This window comes from Hyperolius riggenbachi, chromosome 5, assembly GCF_040937935.1.
Source record: "Hyperolius riggenbachi isolate aHypRig1 chromosome 5, aHypRig1.pri, whole genome shotgun sequence".
Lineage (NCBI taxonomy): Eukaryota > Metazoa > Chordata > Amphibia > Anura > Hyperoliidae > Hyperolius > Hyperolius riggenbachi.
Genome location: NC_090650.1, coordinates 7,176,082 through 7,197,129, shown reverse-complemented (window position 1 = coordinate 7,197,129; position 21,048 = coordinate 7,176,082). Strand labels below are relative to the sequence as shown.

General features: G+C 43.0%; 1 protein-coding gene across 1 annotated transcript in view; it reads left to right on the top strand.

Annotated features, from left to right (window-relative positions):
* DLX5 (distal-less homeobox 5) overlaps positions 1-20,097 on the top strand; it is a 25,368-nt gene extending 5,271 nt beyond the window's left edge. Inside the window, exons 2-3 of the mRNA XM_068238491.1 lie at positions 1-84; positions 19,411-20,097. The exon at positions 1-84 is cut by the window's left edge and continues 101 nt beyond it. Of these exons, the coding sequence (XP_068094592.1) occupies positions 1-84; positions 19,411-19,743 (417 nt within the window). The 3' untranslated portion in view covers positions 19,744-20,097. The remainder of the gene's footprint in view (positions 85-19,410) is intronic.
* The last annotated feature ends 951 nt before the right edge of the window (positions 20,098-21,048 follow it).

Genomic DNA, 21,048 nt, shown 5'->3' with positions numbered 1-21,048 from the left:
CAGAGGCGGTTCCAGAAGACGCAATACTTGGCCCTGCCCGAGCGGGCTGAACTGGCGGCCTCCCTGGGACTGACGCAGACGCAGGTGGGTGACAAACGCTGGCGTGGTCGGGACAGCGTCAGTGCTGCTGCCTGGGGGGTGGGGGGAGCCCAATCCTGTCTTTCCCTACATTGAGGAATTAGGTACTAGAATATTATAAATAGAAGGATAGAACTAGATAGATAGATAGATAGATAGATAGATAGATAGGTTGCATTAAATAGATAGAAAGGTAAATCGATATATTAATTCATATTAGTTCTTTAATCTTATTTCTTACCATGGTATTTTGGGTTGAAAAGGGACATTTGTCTATCGAGTTCAGCCTCATCTATTTCAGTGACTCTGGTTTAAATGTTTTTTTCTCCATCAAAGAGCCAAATCTTTTGTTACACTAAATTGTTTCCCAAATTACCCCCTTTCTGAGAGGCAGATTTTCTGAGTAATCCTGAGAAGAAAGCTTTGCAGCTGCAGCCATTATAATATTCTTTAAGCTGACACTGTGCAGAAAAAAAACATCTACTAAAAATAATGTAGCATGAAAAATAGATGGATAGAGAGATATAGATAGATAGATAGATAGATAGATAGATCTGATATATGAGATAGATAGATACATGATAGATAGGTAGATAGGTAGATAGATAGATAGGTAGGTAGATGGATAGATAGATAGATGGATAGATAGATAGATAGATAGATAGATAGATAGATAGATAGGTAGGTAGATGGATAGATAGATAGATAGATAGATAGATAGATTGATAGATAGGTAGGTAGGTAGATGGATAGATAGATAGATAGATAGATAGATAGATAGATAGATAGATAGATAGATTCAGCAAATATAATATTTTACATGTGTAGCTTGGCCCTTTGCATGGCTTTTAAATATTACCACCCATTAAAAAAGATATTGCATTGTATTTCTATACCAGCACAGACATTTCTCTTGTAGTTTTGTCCAAGGTGAAATTTGCTTGAAATTATAACAAAGTCCTATTTTATCAACTTCAAAATGGCCACACTGAGGTGCATAGGAGAGTTTAACCCTGACAGTTGTGGAATAGTGACAAAGAGAGATTTGTGTTGTCTCTGTAAATGATTGAGGAGTCTTTTCACCCCCCCCCCCCCCCCAGGAATATAGAAGAAAAATCTGAACTGCTATAATTTGAGGTATAGTGGTGTTAGCTCAGTGCGGACACACACATGTACTATTATTGGACGCTGTCATGTCTCTGTGTAACGTTGTTTAATGCTGTATCGTCTCCCCTATCTATTGTACAGTGCTGTGTAATATATCACCGCTCTAAACATATTTTTCTGGATAATATTACTAGCTAAAAATCATAATTTGAATCAGATTCCTTCTTATAACTAAGAACACATCAGGTGGGGCTCTGGCTTGCCTGCTGGGACTTGTAGTCCGCCGCCTGCGTCGCCTCGACAACCACATTCGCTGTAAACCATCTACAGTCTGCACATGTGCAAAATATTAGCATCTTATCCCCAATCAGATGTAAGACGGCCCAAATCAAAGTGCTGGTTTGTTAGAGATAATTCAAAACAGATCTCTGTCCATCAGAGAATCAGGGAATAATACAATTATCTAAGAATGTATCTTCCCTAGCCTCTATTTTTTATTTATTTTTTTTCTCTCTGAAAACGTTGGCTGTATTTTGAATGTAAGAGCAGCTTTGCGGCCTGTTTGGGGGGGGGGGGGGGAAATAAGAGTTTACACATGTGCCAGATCTGACTGCAGCGTGTCCGCGTGTGATTGATGTGTGCAGAAAGACGACATGTCCTGCTAAACATACTCCGCCATATTCCTACACTATCACATCCAGCCTCAGGCTTCTGTTATATCCTCCGGCCCTGAAGCATCTCATCCGAAACTTGTCAGTTTTCTTGTTAGTTTGTTTTACAAATTCCCACCAAAATTTATGTTTTCATTATTCAGATTGAGAACATTTAAAAAACAATTTCCAGTGATTTTTGCAGCAATTTAAAAAAAAAATCTGATTAGTTCCAATTTGTGGGTATTTCCTGCGCTTTAAAATCACACACAAAGCGCTATGTGTAGCGATTCATTAGCGATTTGCCAGCGCTTGTATATAGTACTTTACAATGGAGCGCAAATGCTCCCAAAATGCTGCATGTCCTGCGATTCCCCAATCGTTATCACTCCAGTGACATCCTCTCAATTCACTCACGTTGGCAAAGCGTTATTGGAAAGCGCCAGCAATTTATGGCGGTCCAAAAACGTTGCCAAAATCGCTATAGTGGGTCCCAGACAGTCCTTACTGCGGCTGCGGGCTGTACATCCTGGGGAAATATATATATATATATATATATATATATATATATATATATATATATATATATATATATATATACACACATGTGAGGGTGATCACACTTGCATTTAGTTGCAGATGATCCCCCGCCAGCGTTTTGCCGCACATATGTGGGATTTGGGTTGCATTTTAAACACATGCGTTTTTTACAGTAGCCATTGATTGCAATGAAAAATCGCATGCGTTGTGTGGGAAGTAGTGCAGGCTGTATCTTTTTTTTGAACGCTGTGCAGAATCGCATAGGCCTCCGGAATTCGCAGCAGCACCCTAGACTATCAATACATGCGTTTTCGCATGCGGTTCTTAACTGCAGCAAAAACGCCACTTCATTTCCCACTTGTGACTCCTGCCTGAATCTTACGCAGCTTGGAACGCGGACCAATACAAATTGACAGGAAGCTATTAAGATTGGTCCAATTTCAAACTGCATATACTTTACAAAAAAAATTGAATGCAATGAAAAATAAATTTGCATATCATTGAGATGTATATAATTAGTAAAGTGCCTCTAGATATAAACATGGGATACATAATAATACAGACAATGGTGTACACAAAATATAGAAACTAGTACATGATATAGAATTGGTACATATAGTAATTACAAATGTAACATGGTGATCAAAATGTCCCAAACTCAGAAATGTATCCCCTTTTGCTGTAGTGGGTAAAATGGCTGCTATCCCAAACAGAAATGGTAGATTTATTAAAAAAAGGGGGACGTTTCAGAAATGTAGTAGAAGTCATGTTTCTAGTTATGTTTCTTAATTTTGTGGTTGTCAAAAAAGCCCTCCTCCCTCCAGCAGCACTTAGGAGAATAATCTGCAGATTACTGTATTGATTTTTGTACAGTTTAAGACATTATTGGCTTGCTTTTGTATGGTTAGACCCAGCAGCATGTTTTACGCTCTGAGTTCACAGGGGGAGATGCCTTGCGTTCTGTATAAAAACAAAACGCAACAAAGGGGACAAGTCTCTTTGCACTTTGTGCAAGCTTTGCATCACATACAGTGAAGACAACAGTCAAAGAAAAGTATGCTTCACTGCCACTGTTAATGCGCATGTTCTGCCGGAACGCACCGCATGCTATGCGTAGGCATACTGAAGTCTGTTGGATTGCATTGAATCTGAATGTTGCATAGAATTATTTATTGTGGCAGTGCGATTATGTGTGTTAAAATGCATCCATTACATCACCCCACTGTGAACTTAGCCTAAATAGAACTAGAAGTGGAATATATATATATATATATATATATATATATATATATATATATATATATATATATATATATATATATATATATATATACTTTTATTTATTTATTTTTTGAAATGTTTTTTAGTTTTTTTACATTTTAGGCACAGGAGTTCATAAGTAACTTGTGCCTGAGGCCTACAAATCGCGCAATCGCTTGCGTTTATAATTAGTGTTTTGTAAGCGATTTCATGAGTATTTTCCTGTGATTTTGGTGGCGATTTTAAAAAATGTAAGCTTTTTGTCAGCGACTGTGATAGCGATTTGCGATTAGCGATTTTAATTCTGATTGGTCCTTTCAATTTATTTACATTTTTTTTTTACAGTTTGCAGTAATTTAAAATTGCACTCAAATCGATATGTGAGCGATTTGCCAGCATTTCAATACTTCACATTGAAGCGCAAACGCTCCGAAAATTCTGCATGTCCTGCGATGGTAATTTTGCTAATCGCAGTCGCTACTGTGGAGTTTGCTACATCCATTCACATTGGCAGAGTGTTTAGGGAAATCGCTAGTGATTTAAAGCGCTCCCTAAACGATCACAAAAGAGCTCTAGTGAGGTCCAGGCCTGATTCTGCGTTCAGTTTTTAACGCCCAATTTGCACAGAGGGAAACAGTTTTATGTTTTTTAATAATCTTCTGGTTTAGGTTCGGCCTTTGCAGGTAACTCAGGCTTGGGTGTAAAATATCCCTTTAGTAAATAGACCTCTTAAAGCAAACACAGGCTCATTGATGTGACACGGAACATGCACTGGTGATCTGTGACTTTCTGAGGTGCAGTTTGATGAATGGTGTCATTGCCATGGTGACACAATGAGCCTGCGCAGGCGACGAGCAGCCAGGCAGTTTATGACTATTTATAATCTGCTATTTATAATGCACCGATGTGCTACGCAGCGCCGCATGGCGAATAATAAAGGGTGCAGCTTACAATCTAAGGAAAAATAGTCTGGTATTATATGCCTGACACAAAAGAGCTTACTCTCTAATAAGGCAGTGGTATTCCAAATAAAAATAATCTTCCTATTAGCTTGATTGGTTATTTTACTTTATTAAAGATGGAAAAACATAAACGTTATTTATTAATTTATAATTTCTGTTTGCACATTATCTCCCTATGCGAAAAAACCTGGAGGGGGGGGGAGGGGGAGAAGGAGGGGGGGGGGATATAATGTAACAGGCAGCAAGGATCATATATATACTAGACAGAATTGCTTTTATATTTTACATTGATAACACAGCCACTGGTTAATTAGTGGTTCAAAACAAATTACCCATTTTAATTACTTTAGTTTAATCATTAAAAATCGCCCAGCTGCATGTATACTGCATATTACCAGACCGGTCATTCCAGCTCTATTCCAATTATTCAATATGGCAGTTCACATAATACAACTGGAACTGTAATATTAATCCAAACACTGGCCTTCTAACAAGGAGGAGGAGACTTTATCTGACCATTGGGGTGCATTTTACAGGCATATCTTGGTGGACAACATGTGGCTTGTGACAGTTGGGGTGACGGTTGGATAGAACTGAGTGGTAGAATTTTTTTTCCTGAAAATTCCAACTGCCGTTGCTGAGTAAGAAACAGTAACAGCAGTTTAAGTGTTTTTTTTGTTGTTATTGTTTTTTTTTTTTTTTAGTATAGTATTCTTTGGAATGTTTCTAAAAATAAAAGAAAGCTTTTAAAAATACTGTATATCCTCTAGTGAGTTTAAGCAGACTTCAAACATGTTTTTTTGCACACCCTGTTGTGTTAGAAGTGATAGGCCACTTCTGCCAGGCATTGTATTGTGTTTACAGTTAACAGAGATCTGTCATTGTAGCTGTAATGCAAATAATCTGCTTCTTTAGTTATTATTCACCAGGTGAGTCAGACAGCTGCAGGGGTTAAACAGGGCCGCGGAGCCAGGTCCCCAAGGCTTCTGAGAAATCACAGCTGGGGCCTAAACTTTTCAGGGTGTTTTTTTCTTTATTATGAGTGAAAAAGCCAGTTCTAGGAATGTCCTACCAGCTTCTGAACTGGACATACTGGCCCTGGAATCTCACCTTCACTTCAGCCCTGGTTTAAAAAAAACAAAGGCCCATATGCAAATAATTTTTTCTCCTGAGTCTTCTCCTACAATCATTTTTTTTTATCTTCTCTACATAATATATTTTACACTATTTTCTTTCTTTTACACTATTTTCTTTCTTTTACACTATTTGCAATTGAAAATACAAAAACAAAAAAGCAGGTGAAAAAGTACTATCAAAATTATTCTGAGTATTTTTTTGCTGCAGGTGGCTTAGAAGACATTTAATTGATAAGATGTGAAAATTTAACCTAGGAGAGAACTAAAGCCCCATCTACACGATACGATTCTTTGTACGATTCAATTACGATTCTATTTACGATCCAATTAAATCCGACATGTCCGATTGGGATTCGATTCAATGCAATTCGATTTGCCATTGTTTTGTAATAGCAAATCAAATTGAATCTAATCGAATCCTGATCGGACATGTCGGATTTAATCGGATCGTAAATAGAATCGTAATTGAATCGTACAAAGAATCGTATCGTGTAGATGGGGCTTAAGGAGAAGTGAATTGCATCTGGGCGAAAATGATTCAGGAGAGACATTGGCCCATATGCAATTCACTTTTTCACCTCAGTTTTCTCCTAGCTAGGTGATCATTTTTCATCATCCATTTAAAATCACTTTCCAGGACTTTTCAACTAAAAAAGTACCAACAAGTAAATGAAAAAGTCCTAACAAAATTGATTTGAGCATTTTCTTGCTTTCTGGTGGCTTAAAGGCATTTTATTGACAAGTTTAAAAACATCACACAGGAGAAAACTCAGTAGAGAACGTTAATTGCATATGGGGCATATGGGCCACTAGGTGATCATTTTTCGTCTTCTCTTTAAAATATCTTCTCAGCATTTTGCAATTAAAAAGTGCAAGTGCAAAAGTACTATCAAAATTATTTTGTGTATTTTTTTGCTTGCTGGAGGTTTATAGAGTATTTTATTAATAAGGTGTGAAAATATCAACGTATCAAGAAAATATCAAGACTCAGCTAAGCAAGAAATTACTCAGATGGGCCCATATGCAATGCACTGTTTCTCCAGACTTTTATCCAGGATGATAGTTTCACAACTTCACAAGAAAATACTCAAAATAATTTTGATAGTACTTTTTCACCCACTTTTGGTTACTTTTCAGTTGTAAAATGCCAAAAAGTTAGTTGAAAGAGAAGATTAAAATTATCTCTGAGGAAACAACTCGGGTAAAAAAGTGAATTGCATATGGCCCATGGAGTTTGATATTACCATTTTACCTATTTAGTACTATTTCAGTTGCTACGTACTGAAATATAATTTTTTAGATACGATGAAAAAATATCTACTTAGAGAAAATACAGGAGAAAAGCTAATAGGAGGATATGGACCATTGTTTAAAATACCTTTTCAGCACCCTGCCATTGGAAAAAGTACCACAAATTAGGTGACAAGGTGCTGCCAAAATTATTCTGAGAGTTGTCTTGCTTGCTGGTGGCTTAATGGACATTTTATTGATAAGGTGAGAAAATATCCCCCAGGAGAAAAGTTGGAAAAAGTGAATTGAATCAGGGCCCTTTTCCACCAGCGCGTTTGCGCTGGCTGAATCGCAAAAACGCAAACCGCTAGTGATTTTACAATCGCTACGGTTTGCTTTTTAACATAGGAATCGCGGTAGGTCATTTCCACTACCGCGATTCGTTTTTGTCAGGAACGCGAACGCGCGGCGGAGCGATATTTGCCGCGATTTTGCTATGCAGTGCATAGCATAGCAAAATCGCGGCGGCGAACGTCGGGGAATCGCCGGTAATTGCGATTCAGCAATTGCTAGCGTTCAGCGTGAACGCTACCGATTGCAAGTGGAAAAGGGCCCTGAGGGTCATGTTATTTGTGTTGAGAGTTTAGTACAGTGATGGTTTGTTGAGTCTTGTTTTACATTTTGGTAGAAAGCAGAATAGAGTGTGAAGAGTCAGCTGCTGGTCCTGGAACGATAGGGCAGGGTGAGTTTTCTATAGCATAGTATGTGATATGGTATGGGATTGTACAGTGCAGGTTTTGGTAGGAGATGTCATGTTGTTTGACCGGTGATTTTTAGCTTGTCTGAGGATTGTTTTTAAGTTGACCTCTTTGCCTTTTTACCTCAGAGAGTGTTTTGAAGGCAGATGAGGCCTATTGAACTCTCTACGAGGAATGTATATGATGTCGTTTCACAGAACAGGTTATACCGCCAGACAGGAAGGCCTGTAGCAGAACAGCGAACCTGCGTGGCGAAGGAACTCCTCAGAGAGTCCTGTCTGCTGAGACCTGCACTTACCTAATTGCAAAAATACTACTGAGCTTTGGGATTCAACTAATAATTTCTAGTTCAGGGGGGAAAAAAAACAACTTTGAATATTTAGTAATTGATTTTGTGTATTTAATGAGCCTTGAAAAATGTAGGCCCGACAACAGAAAATATGTCTAGAACTGCTCAGCACCAAAAGGGGCTTAGGGTGCACACTGCATACACACATCAGACCATAGTCTTTGCAAAATGAAAGAACACAGACCAATTCTACCCCCTTCCATGTAGTATGAGAGCCTAAAGGCTAGTACACACTAGCAATTTTGATTGGCCAATGATTGGTCAATTTTACCACCTCAATGTAGTATGAGGGTCAAACAGATTTTCAATTCTATGCAGACTATATAGGTAAATGGTCATACTACATGGAGGTGGTAGAATTGACCAATGATTGGCCTATCAAAATTGCTAGTGTGTACTAGGCTTTACTCTACACAGTCTATTCTATGGAGCTGAACTCCCCATCAGACAGAAATCTTTGCAAGATGCTGCACACACAGATGCTGTACACATGCAACAGATCAGTATCTGCCAAAGATCTGTTCCTGCAAAAGATCCGTTCCTGCAAAATGCATTCATAGTCTATGATATCTGCAGATCCTCATACACACCTTGTTTAACAGACATTCATCTGCAGATCAGATCCACCAGGATGGATCTCCAGATCTGCAGATAATTGTCTGATCTGCAGATGAATGTCTGTTAAACAAGGTGTGTATGAGGATCTGCAGATATCATAGACTATGAATGCATTTTGCAGGAACAGATCTTTTGCACATACTGATCTGTTGCATGTGTACAGCATCTTTGTGTGCAGCATCTTGCAAAGATTTGTATCTGATGGGGAGTTCAGCTCAATAGAATAGACTGTGTAGAGTATGGCTCTCATACTACATGGAAGAGGGTAAGATTGGTCTGTGATCTTTCATTTTCCAAAGACTATGGTCTGATGTGTTTATGCACCCTAAGAAGTTGAGGTGGGATTCAATTGCCTATATTTCCATGCAAAATTCCCATAATCCTAAAATAGTTTCGAATTATTTTCATCTCATTGACCAACCCTACTGATAATATGTAAACGTTTATAAATTATAAATGAACCATTGAAATTTAGCAGATGTGACGTTTGATTGGTCCATGATCAATCTGCATTAAATTGCATAAAATTAGCATCAACTCAACAAGATTTTTTTTTTCAATTAACCATCATTTTTGGAAACTTTTGTATCTAGAATATATTTATGTCTGACTGTTCTTCCTGCCTGACTGTTCTTCCTGTCTGACTGTTCTTCCTGACTGACTGTTCTTCCTGTCTGATTGTTCTTCCTGTCTGATTGTTCTTCCTGTCTGACTGTTCTTCCTGTCTGACTGTTCTTCCTGTCTGACTGTTATTCCTGTCTGACTGCTATGTTGTCAACAGAGAAGGCCAGTGGGAAGAATTTCTAGTTGAGGCAAATTTTATGGTAAATGTATATACATATGGAATTGGAATTGGACCAATCAAAATCACCAGTGACTGCCTTTGATTGGCCTAATTCCAAGATGCATACATTTGCATAAAATTAAGTTTAAATTTGGAGCAAATTGGAATTATAACTATCTTATTGATCATTCCCAGTGGTACAGGAAAGTCAGGAGTGAATAATGGAAAATTAAGAAAAGTTACATAACATTTAATAGGAATGAGGATTTAGCAGTAAAAGAATATTAGCTTTTAAAAAGTTATTTACAGGTGTAGAAATTGTAAAAAATTCTCACCTGAAATACGACCATTACTGCCCTCTAAGTAAGTCAAGTACAAAAATATTATTATTATTAATATTAATTGCAATTCACTTTCAAGGACAGGGCAAACACATTTTCTGTTTGTCTGCATGAGAGAAGCTATTTATTGTTTCCACAAAGACATCTGAAAGCTCAGTTAAGCCCCGCCCCTGATACGCCGTTTATTTTTAAACACATTACAAAACCTAAAAGCTGCTGGGGGGATTCTCAACACTTGTTATAATCCTAGAAAAATGGCAGTGAAGTATTAACAGCCAAAGCGTATCTATAACTAAGGGAATATTTTTGTATTATTTAATCATCAGTCACCATGCCAGGCGATTTGGCTGTTGTATTGTCAGATAATAGCTTACTATAACAGTCACATGACTCTAAGCTCCTCATATTGCTGCCGTCTAAACCGGTAGGTGGGGTGCCAGAAAAAAAAAAAAAAAGAATGATATCACTCGCCATTTTTCACATGTTCCTAATTATAAAAAGAAAAGAAAATATTCAGAGTAACGTCGCTTATAAATGGAATAAATAAATGCATGAAAAATACAAAATCTACAATCCGTGGAAAGTAATGCGGAATTTACGGGACGCGCCGTGACGCATTCACTCTGGAGTCGTGGAATAATTAAAAATCTCATATTGTGGAATAATTAAGATCTCGTATTCAACAATTTTGGGTCTTTTAATTACATTTCCAGCACGTAGTAAAATGGCGCATGAGGTCATGTGGCAAGACAGCAAAGATAATTATTCAAAATGGTGACACTGGCGCTATATTTACATGTGAACAGGCCCATAGTCTTGTATCATTATTATTATTATGTATTTATATAGCACCAACATTTTCTGCAGCGTTGTATAGAGTATGTTGTCTTGTCACCGACTGTCCTCAGAGGAGCTCACAATCTAATCCTACCATAGTCATATGTCTATGAATGTATCGCGTACTGTGTGTATCATAGTCTAAGGCAGGCATGGGCAAACTTGGCCCTCCAGCTGTTAAGGAACTACAAGTCCCACAATGCATTTGCCTTTATGAGTCATGACTGTGGCTGCCAGACTCCTGCAATGCATTGTGGGACCCTGCCTGGTCTAAGGCCAATTTAGAGAGAAGTCAATTAACTTTTCTGTATGTTTTTGGGAAGTGGGAGGAAACCGGGATGGTTGGGGAAAACCCACACAGACAAGGGGAAAAAATACAAACTCTTTGCAGATACTGCCTGGTTGGAATTTGAACTGAGGACCCAGCACTGCAATGCAAGAGCGCTAATCACTACGCCACCGTGCTGGGCGGTGAGTGAACATGTACATTGCTCCCCACCTCACCCCACCCACTGGAGGGCGCCTCATTGTGCGCCATGCCGCTGTCCCTTCCTCCCTCTGCATGGCAACAGTACGCGCCGCCGCTCGGCTGTAGCTGAACAGTGCGTCTGTACGAGTTCAGTGGCACAACTGTCACCGCAGAGATTGCGTCCCAGTGCCTGCGGGTGACAGTATTAGTGCGTTTATAGGTAGCCTAGGGCTAGGTTCGCAGTGGTGCTTTGCGGGGCGATGTAACGCCCGCTTTGTAACGCACAACCTATGCGGCGTTCACAGTGCCATATGACATATTACGTCACATGACATCAGTTTTTGGCAGAATAACTCCCTGCCCATACATTTCTGTGGGCCTGTTTACAGTACAGTGCTGTAATTAATCACCTTATTCTAACTGGCTGCATGCAGGCTTTGTAGTAAAGTCTATGTCCAGTCTCCATTGCGGTTCACAGTCATTATAAGGCGTGACCACCGTAAACCCAGCCTAATTTTGAAGGTAGCCATACACCAAAAGATTTGTGGTAGACCAGATAGTACCTTGCACCATTATATATTCAGAAGGCTTGTCTAATACCAATCAGGGCCAGTTCTCTCATGAAGCAAGGTGACTTGCATCAGGTGCACAAATTGCAGGGAGGAGAGCGAGGTGAAGAGGTCATCATTGTGGAAAAGCAGCTTGTTGTGCTGTGTGAGGAGTCTGACAGTGAGTGAGGAGGGGGGGGGGGGCAGGAGAGCAGCATTGGGGAAAAGCAGCTTGTTGTGCTGTGTGAGGGGTCTGACAGTGAGTGAGGAGGGGGAGGCAGGAGAGCAGCATTGGGGAAAAGCAGCTTGTGCTGTGTGAGGAGTCTGACAGTGAGTGGGGAGGGGGAGGCAGGAGAGCAGCATTGGGGAAAAGCAGCTTGTTGTGCTGTGTGAGGGGTCTGACAGTGAGTGAGGAGGGGGGAGAGCAGCATTGGGGAAAAGCAGCTTGTTGTGCTGTGTGAGGAGTCTGACAGTGAGTGAGGAGGGGGAAGGCAGGAGAGCAGCATTGGGGAAAAGCAGCTTGTTGTGCTGTGTGAGGAGTCTGACAGTGAGTGAGGAGGGGGGAGGCAGGAGAGCAGCATTGGGGAAAAGCAGCTTGTTGTGCTGTGTGAGGAGTGACAGTGAGTGAGGAGGGGGAGGCAGGAGAGCAGCATTGGGGAAAAGCAGCTTGTTGTGCTGTGTGAGGAGTCTGACAGTGAGTGAGGAGGGGGAGAGCATCATTGGGGAAAAGCAGCTTGTTATGCTGTGTGAGGAGTCTGACAGTGAGTGAGGAGGGGGGAGGCAGGAGAGCATCATTGGGGAAAAGCAGCTTGTTGTGCTGTGTGAGGAGTCTGACAGTGAGTGAGGAGGGGGAGAGCATCATTGGGGAAAACCAGCTTGTTGTGCTGTGTGAGGAGTCGGTGCTGAGCTGCAGCATGTCATGTCTCAAGTTAGTGCATATGCTCCCTTGCTGACTGCGGCAGAGTAAACTGTCCGGTACTGTGCAGTCATTCCAAATTGGGAGAAGGGGGGGGGGGGGGGGGGGGGCTGCGCATCCTCATAAGTTTGCCTCAGGCAGCAGAAAGTCTAGACGCTGCCTGATACCAATCTCACAGCTGTAGCTACTACTGCCCTATAGCAAGCCGGAATAATGTGCAGACGCACCTCGCTGTCACCCCACACTTCCAGCGTGCAAAATAACAGCATATATCCGGTATTTCAATAATAATAATAGTATATTGTTTTTAATATCTAATGTCTGACCTATAGAAACAATGGAATGGGGTGTATGGGTTTCTCAAGAGATAATTAAAATGTAGATAGATCCACTAAATGACCTAAGGATAGTACAGTCACCTTGAGGAACAATAGACTCTGCCTAGGAGGAGGGCTTACTTCACTGGCACAGCAGGAGGTCAAGAAACGCCTTCTGGCAGGTCAATGAGACTGAAGGCAACACAAGCAAACTTTCATGAGCAGAAAAGGAATGTTTGTTATTTTTCCAATAGGATTATAGACTGCTCTGTACGTTTGTACCAAAACTTTACAAAAAAAGATGTAGGCTGTGAGTACATGCAGTTCTAGCATAATACAGTATATCAATAATAATAAAAACATGGCAAAAGAGATGAATAAAACAAGAATGTAAAGTGCACCTCCGGGCAGAGAAGGAGAGATGGAGGGCGTTATTGCTTTTCAGGACCTGAAGCGAGAGGTATACGGAGGCTGCCATATTTATTTCCTTTTAAACAATACCAGTTGCCTGGCAGCCCTGCTGATCTCTCTGGCTGCAGTAGTGTCTGAATCACACCCCAGAGACAAGCATGCAGCTAATCCAGTCACACAGGACAGCCAGGCAATCTGCATTGTTTCAAAGAAAAGAAATATGGCAGCCTCCATATCACTCTAATTTCTGGTGGCGTTTAAATGGCAATAGGCTACTATAATAATATATTTTGATTGAAGGATACCCGAGGTGACAGGTGACATGATGAGAGAGACATGTGTATGTACAGTGCCTAACACACAAATAACTAGGCTGTGTTTCTTTTTTTCTTTCTCTGCCTGAAAGAGTTAAATATCAGGTATGAAAGTGGCTGACTCAGTCCTGACTCAGACAGGAAGTGACTACAGTGTGACCCTCACTGATAAGGAATTACAACTATAAAACACTTTCCTAGCAGAAAATGGCTTCTGAGAGCAAGAAAGAGATAAAAAGGGTCAATAGTTCATAGATTTTAACTCTGGCATACTTCAATGAATGTGTCATTGAGAAAAAACAATACAACAGTTAAAACTTAAAAAGTAGCTTTAAACATAAAATAAAACTATGGAATATCTTAAAAAGTATTTTTTTGGGAGAAGGAAGATAGATGCAATCGTTTATTTCGTTAGTTTATTTTTGCTTCAGGTGTCCTTTAAATCCAGAAAATTCAGTGTACAGATTGCTGTAATAGCGTTCTCTCTCTCGTTCTAACTGTTCCAGAAGCGTTCTCTCTCGCTCTGCCTGTTCCAGAAGCGTTCTCTCTCGCTCTGCCTGTTCCAGAAGCGTTCTCTCTCGTTCTGCCTGTTCCAGAAGCGTTCTCTCTCGTTCTGCCTGTTCCAGAAGCGTTCTCTCTCGTTCTGCCTGTTCCAGAAGCGTTCTCTCTCGCTCTGACTGTTCCAGAAGCGTTCTCTCTCGTTCTGCCTGTTCCAGAAGCGTTCTCTCTCGCTCTGCCTGTTCCAGAAGCGTTCTCTCTCGTTCTGCCTGTTCCAGAAGCGTTCTCTCTCGCTCTGCCTGTTCCAGAAGCGTTCTCTCTCGTTCTGCCTGTTCCAGAAGCGTTCTCTCTCGCTCTGCCTGTTCCAGAAGCGTTCTCTCTCGTTCTGCCTGTTCCAGAAGCGTTCTCTCTCGTTCTGCCTGTTCCAGAAGCGTTCTCTCTCGCTCTGCCTGTTCCAGAAGCGTTCTCTCTCGTTCTGCCTGTTCCAGAAGCGTTCTCTCTCGCTCTGCCTGTTCCAGAAGCGTTCTCTCTCGTTCTGCCTGTTCCAGAAGCGTTCTCTCTCGCTCTGCCTGTTCCAGAAGCGTTCTCTCTCGTTCTGCCTGTTCCAGAAGCGTTCTCTCTCGCTCTGCCTGTTCCAGAAGCGTTCTCTCTCGTTCTGCCTGTTCCAGAAGCGTTCTCTCTCGTTCTGCCTGTTCCAGAAGCGTTCTCTCTCGCTCTGCCTGTTCCAGAAGCGTTCTCTCTCGCTCTGCCTGTTCCAGAAGCGTTCTCTCTCGTTCTGCCTGTTCCAGAAGCGTTCTCTCTCGCTCTGCCTGTTCCAGAAGCGTTCTCTCTCGTTCTGCCTGTTCCAGAAGCGTTCTCTCTCGCTCTGCCTGTTCCAGAAGCGTTCTCTCTCGTTCTGCCTGTTCCAGAAGCGTTCTCTCTCGTTCTGCCTGTTCCAGAAGCGTTCTCTCTCGCTCTGCCTGTTCCAGAAGCGTTCTCTCTCGCTCTGCCTGTTCCAGAAGCGTTCTCTCTCGTTCTGCCTGTTCCAGAAGCGTTCTCTCTCGTTCTGCCTGTTCCAGAAGCGTTCTCTCTCGCTCTGCCTGTTCCAGAAGCGTTCTCTCTCGTTCTGCCTGTTCCAGAAGCATTCTCTCTCGTTCTGCCTGTTCCAGAAGCGTTCTCTCTCGTTCTGCCTGTTCCAGAAGCGTTCTCTCTCGCTCTGCCTGTTCCAGAAGCGTTCTCTCTCGTTCTGCCTGTTCCAGAAGCGTTCTCTCTCGCTCTGCCTGTTCCAGAAGCGTTCTCTCTCGCTCTGCCTGTTCCAGAAGCGTTCTCTCTCGTTCTGCCTGTTCCAGAAGCGTTCTCTCTCGTTCTGCCTGTTCCAGAAGCGTTCTCTCTCGTTCTGCCTGTTCCAGAAGCGTTCTCTCTCGCTCTGACTGTTCCAGAAGCGTTCTCTCTCGTTCTGCCTGTTCCAGAAGCGTTCTCTCTCGCTCTGCCTGTTCCAGAAGCGTTCTCTCTCGTTCTGCCTGTTCCAGAAGCGTTCTCTCTCGTTCTGCCTGTTCCAGAAGCGTTCTCTCTCGCTCTGCCTGTTCCAGAAGCGTTCTCTCTCGTTCTGCCTGTTCCAGAAGCGTTCTCTCTCGTTCTGCCTGTTCCAGAAGCGTTCTCTCTCGTTCTGCCTGTTCCAGAAGCGTTCTCTCTCGCTCTGCCTGTTCCAGAAGCGTTCTCTCTCGTTCTGCCTGTTCCAGAAGCGTTCTCTCTCGCTCTGCCTGTTCCAGAAGCGTTCTCTCTCGTTCTGCCTGTTCCAGAAGCGTTCTCTCTCGCTCTGACTGTTCCAGAAGCGTTCTCTCTCGTTCTGCCTGTTCCAGAAGCGTTCTCTCTCGTTCTGCCTGTTCCAGAAGCGTTCTCTCTCGTTCTGCCTGTTCCAGAAGCGTTCTCTCTCGTTCTGCCTGTTCCAGAAGCGTTCTCTCTCGTTCTGCCTGTTCCAGAAGCGTTCTCTCTCGCTCTGCCTGTTCCAGAAGCGTTCTCTCTCGTTCTGCCTGTTCCAGAAGCGTTCTCTCTCGCTCTGACTGTTCCAGAAGCGTTCTCTCTCGTTCTGCCTGTTCCAGAAGCGTTCTCTCTCGTTCTGCCTGTTCCAGAAGCGTTCTCTCTCGTTCTGCCTGTTCCAGAAGCGTTCTCTCTCGTTCTGCCTGTTCCAGAAGCGTTCTCTCTCTCGTTCTAACTGTTCCAGAAGCGTTCTCTCTCGTTCTGACTGTTCCAGAAGCGTTCTCTCTCGTTCTGCCTGTTCCAGAAGCGTTCTCTCTCGTTCTGACTGTTCCAGAAGCGTTCTCTCTCGTTCTGCCTGTTCCAGAAGCGTTCTCTCTCGCTCTGCCTGTTCCAGAAGCGTTCTCTCTCGTTCTGCCTGTTCCAGAAGCGTTCTCTCTCGTTCTGCCTGTTCCAGAAGCGTTCTCTCTCGCTCTGCCTGTTCCAGAAGCGTTCTCTCTCGTTCTGACTGTTCCAGAAGCGTTCTCTCTCGTTCTGCCTGTTCCAGAAGCGTTCTCTCTCGCTCTGCCTGTTCCAGAAGCGTTCTCTCTCGTTCTGCCTGTTCCAGAAGCGTTCTCTCTCGTTCTGCCTGTTCCAGAAGCGTTCTCTCTCGCTCTGCCTGTTCCAGAAGCGTTCTCTCTCGTTCTGCCTGTTCCAGAAGCGTTCTCTCTCGCTCTGCCTGTTCCAGAAGCGTTCTCTCTCGCTCTGCCTGTTCCAGAAGCGTTCTCTCTCGCTCTGACTGTTCCAGAAGCGTTCTCTCTCGCTCTGCCTGTTCCAGAAGCGTTCTCTCTCGCTCTGCCTGTTCCAGAAGCGTTCTCTCTCGTTCTGCCTGTTCCAGAAGCGTTCTCTCTCGCTCTGCCTGTTCCAGAAGCGTTCTCTCTCGTTCTGCCTGTTCCAGAAGCGTTCTCTCTCGCTCTGCCTGTTCCAGAAGCGTTCTCTCTCGTTCTGCCTGTTCCAGAAGCGTTCTCTCTCGCTCTGACTGTTCCAGAAGCGTTCTCTCTCGTTCTGCCTGTTCCAGAAGCGTTCTCTCTCGTTCTGCCTGTTCCAGAAGCGTTCTCTCTCGTTCTGCCTGTTCCAGAAGCGTTCTCTCTCGCTCTGCCTGTTCCAGAAGCGTTCTCTCTCGTTCTGCCTGTTCCAGAAGCGTTCTCTCTCGCTCTGACTGTTCCAGAAGCGTTCTCTCTCGTTCTGCCTGTTCCAGAAGCGTTCTTCTTCGTTCTGCCTGTTCCAGAAGCGTTCTCTCTCGTTCTGACTGTTCCAGAAGCGTTCTCTCTCGTTCTGCCTGTTCCAGAAGCGTTCTCTCTCGTTCTGCCTGTTCCAGAAGCGTTCTCTCTCGCTCTGCCTGTTCCAGAAGCGTTCTCTCTCGTTCTGCCTGTTCCAGAAGCGTTCTCTCTCGTTCTGCCTGTTCCAGAAGCGTTCTCTCTCGCTCTGCCTGTTCCAGAAGCGTTCTCTCTCGTTCTGCCTGTTCCAGAAGCGTTCTCTCTCGTTCTGCCTGTTCCAGAAGCGTTCTCTCTCCTTCTGCCTGTTCCAGAAGCGTTCTCTCTCGCTCTGACTGTTCCAGAAGCGTTCTCTCTCGTTCTGCCTGTTCCAGAAGCGTTCTCTCTCGTTCTGCCTGTTCCAGAAGCGTTCTCTCTCGTTCTGACTGTTCCAGAAGCGTTCTCTCTCGTTCTGCCTGTTCCAGAAGCGTTCTCTCTCGTTCTGCCTGTTCCAGAAGCGTTCTCTCTCGCTCTGCCTGTTCCAGAAGCGTTCTCTCTCGCTCTGCCTGTTCCAGAAGCGTTCTCTCTCGCTCTGCCTGTTCCAGAAGCGTTCTCTCTCCTTCTGCCTGTTCCAGAAGCGTTCTCTCTCGTTCTGCCTGTTCCAGAAGCGTTCTCTCTCGTTTTGCCTGTTCCAGAAGCGTTCTCTCTCGTTCTGCCTGTTCCAGCCTTTTTCTGGACTCCGCCATTAGGGAACAAATATCTAAACTCTTTGAGGGCTGGTTCAAGCGATTGCTGTTCTGCGCCACAAAATTTCACGATTTTGCTGTGATTTGCAATTCTCATTCAAGAGAACGAGAATCACCTTTTGATAGCTGGCAAAATGCTGCATGCAACATGCTTGCGATTTAGGCAGATCGCAAACGCTGCAGTGAGAATGATCCCATAGGGATATTTCAGTCACATCGCTTTGCTGATCGCCGCTGATCCGCAAAGGGCTAAAGTGCTAACCGAGAAACTAAGTTTGTGAGTGTGCCAGCCCTGAGTGTTCTATGTCATCTAAATCCTATGTACTCCTCATTAGTCTGCTAAACCCACTGTTGATGATGATTAGGCCAGTGAATAGAGTCGTGATAAACTAGAAAAAAAGCATTGGGACTTCAAGGAAAAAGGAAATAGCTGAACTCATTGCCCCTTTTAAAGTGTTTCTTTTGAATTTGAGTGAAATCATAGCTAAGGGATTTTTTGTTTTTCAACAATAGAATATGTTTTCTTTTTTAATCTCAGATATGCTTTGTTTATTTTCGTTTCGGTGCACACCAGGAGCGCTTCTGAGCGCTTTTAAAATCACCAGCGCTTTGAAAAGCGCTTGGCTGATGTATGTGAATGGGATGGATCACACCAGAGCGATGCGATTTTTTTCCTGCAGCATTTCTGCTGATTTCTGAGGCGATTCAGCCTCAATGTTAAGTAGAGGAAAGTGGAAAATCGCTCTGAAAAGCGCTAGATCAGAGAAATTTTCCAAGCGTTTTTTGTTACAGAAGCTGTTCAGTTACAGCTCAACTTTAAATATAAAAACACTTCAAAAATCGCTAGGCATGTCTAGAAAATCGCTCTACATATGCCTAGAATCGCTTTGAAAAATCACTTCAAAAAGCGCTTAGCGTTTGCGATTACATTAGCGCTTTTTAGTGTCTACTGGGCCTCTGACAGAATTAGAGAATCTAGTGTAGAAGACATAAACCGCTGGTACATTTTAGTAGCGATGCGCTCTTATTTCTCGGTCATTTTCGCATTGTAATTTGCATTTTCGCATGAATCTAAATTTTCACAAAAATATAATGACATTTGTGCATTATACCCATTCAAATGTGTTTTCTTGTGCGCATTGACTTCAGTTCATTTTGTGTAAATGAGTTTCCTCGTGCCCAAATACTTTCACAGATATTCTCATTTGTGCGAAAAAGGGGAATTTTTACAAAAATGATGGTGATGAAAACCTTTTACACGGCCATATGACTGCATTCTAGTAATAGTTTACAACGGTGACAGCTTGCTGTGATTGGGCCTGACAGTAACCCTCCTCTCCTTCTCTCCCTACACAGGTGAAAATATGGTTTCAGAATAAAAGATCCAAGATCAAGAAGATCATGAAGAATGGCGAGCTCCCCCCAGAGCACAGCCCGAGCTCCAGCGATCCGATGGCGTGCAATTCCCCGCAGTCCCCCGTGGTATGGGAACCCCAAGTCTCATCCAGATCACTCAGCCATCACCCACATGTTCATTCCCACTCTCAGACCTCCAACAACTCCCCAGCCTCCAGTTACCTGGAAAACCCCGGCGTCTGGTACCCAACGAGCAACTCCCTCAACTCCCACCTACAGAACCACACCTCCCTACAGCACCCCTTAGCGCTGGCTTCTGGGACACTCTACTAAGCCAGGAGGGGAGCACACTAAAAAAGGAAAAAAAGAAAAAGCAAAAACAAACTCATTTTTTTTATATTTTGGACTAGACTATTTCATTAACGGAAACTACGAAAGAACGCATAATATGGATTTTTTTTAAAGCAAAAATATATTGTGTATAGCTGTTGCATGTAACTTATTGCATTTCAAGGGAACATTTTTTGTTTTTTAAAAGGTTGACGCAACTTTTTTGGACACTATTCTCTATGGTGCCTTGACTCTAATGACCTCATTTTTTTCCCAGAGACTGAATTTTCAATGTTTTATTATTGTATCCATGTAAATAATTGTAGATAGATGAATTAAGCTGTATATTCTGGATAAATAAAATTATTTCGATCATGACAACAAAAAACGTTTGTCATTGAGGGTTAATAGAGAGAGAAAGATATATATTATTGTATGGAAAGGCGGGGTCATGAAGAAAAGGGGAAGGGATGGGTAAGGCAAGGGGGAGATTACATGAAGAGGAGGGGATCAAATCTGTGGAGCCGCCTAATCCTGTTGGCCCCCCCAGGTCTCCCCATCTATGTCAGCCCCTCCCCCAGGTCTCCCCATCTATGTCAGCCCCTCCCCCGCAGGTCTCCCCTATCTATGTCATCCCCTCCCCCAGGTTTCCCTCATCTATGTCAGCCTCTCCCTCCAGGTCTCCCCTATCTATGTCAGCCCCTCCCCCAGGTATCCCCATCTATATAAGCCCCTCCCCTCAGGTCTCACTTATCCAGGCCATGCAGAGTGTTATCAGCTGAGCTGAGATTAAGAGGAACTTTACCGAAAACTAGTAGTGGGGATAATAAATCAATACATTGCAAAGTGAGAAGTAAAGAAGTCGAGGATAGATCAAGAAATGATTGATATTCGCCGTGTAATTTGTTGATGTTGTTTGATCCGTAATGAGCCTCCAGGTCATCATCTTTCCTGCAGGAAGGCAAGAAAGGAACTGGACGGCACCAACTGCCATTATCCATCTCCCAACCCACTGACAATGTGTAGGAGATGCTGCTTGCTAGGCTGTTGAAAACATTTCCCACAATGCAATGAGGTTCACAGACAGGAAACTGTCAGGACCATGGCCATGACATCACACTGTGGGAGGTGTTTCACCACAATATCAGCCATACAGACCCTCTGTCCCCCCAATGATCTATTTGTGAAAAGGTAAAGAATTCTCGTGGGAAAGGGGGTATCAGCTACTGATTGGGATGACATTCAATCTTCTCTCCACCGCTGGGCGCTCCTCCCTGCCTCTTCTCTTGATCGCCTGTGTCTCGTAAC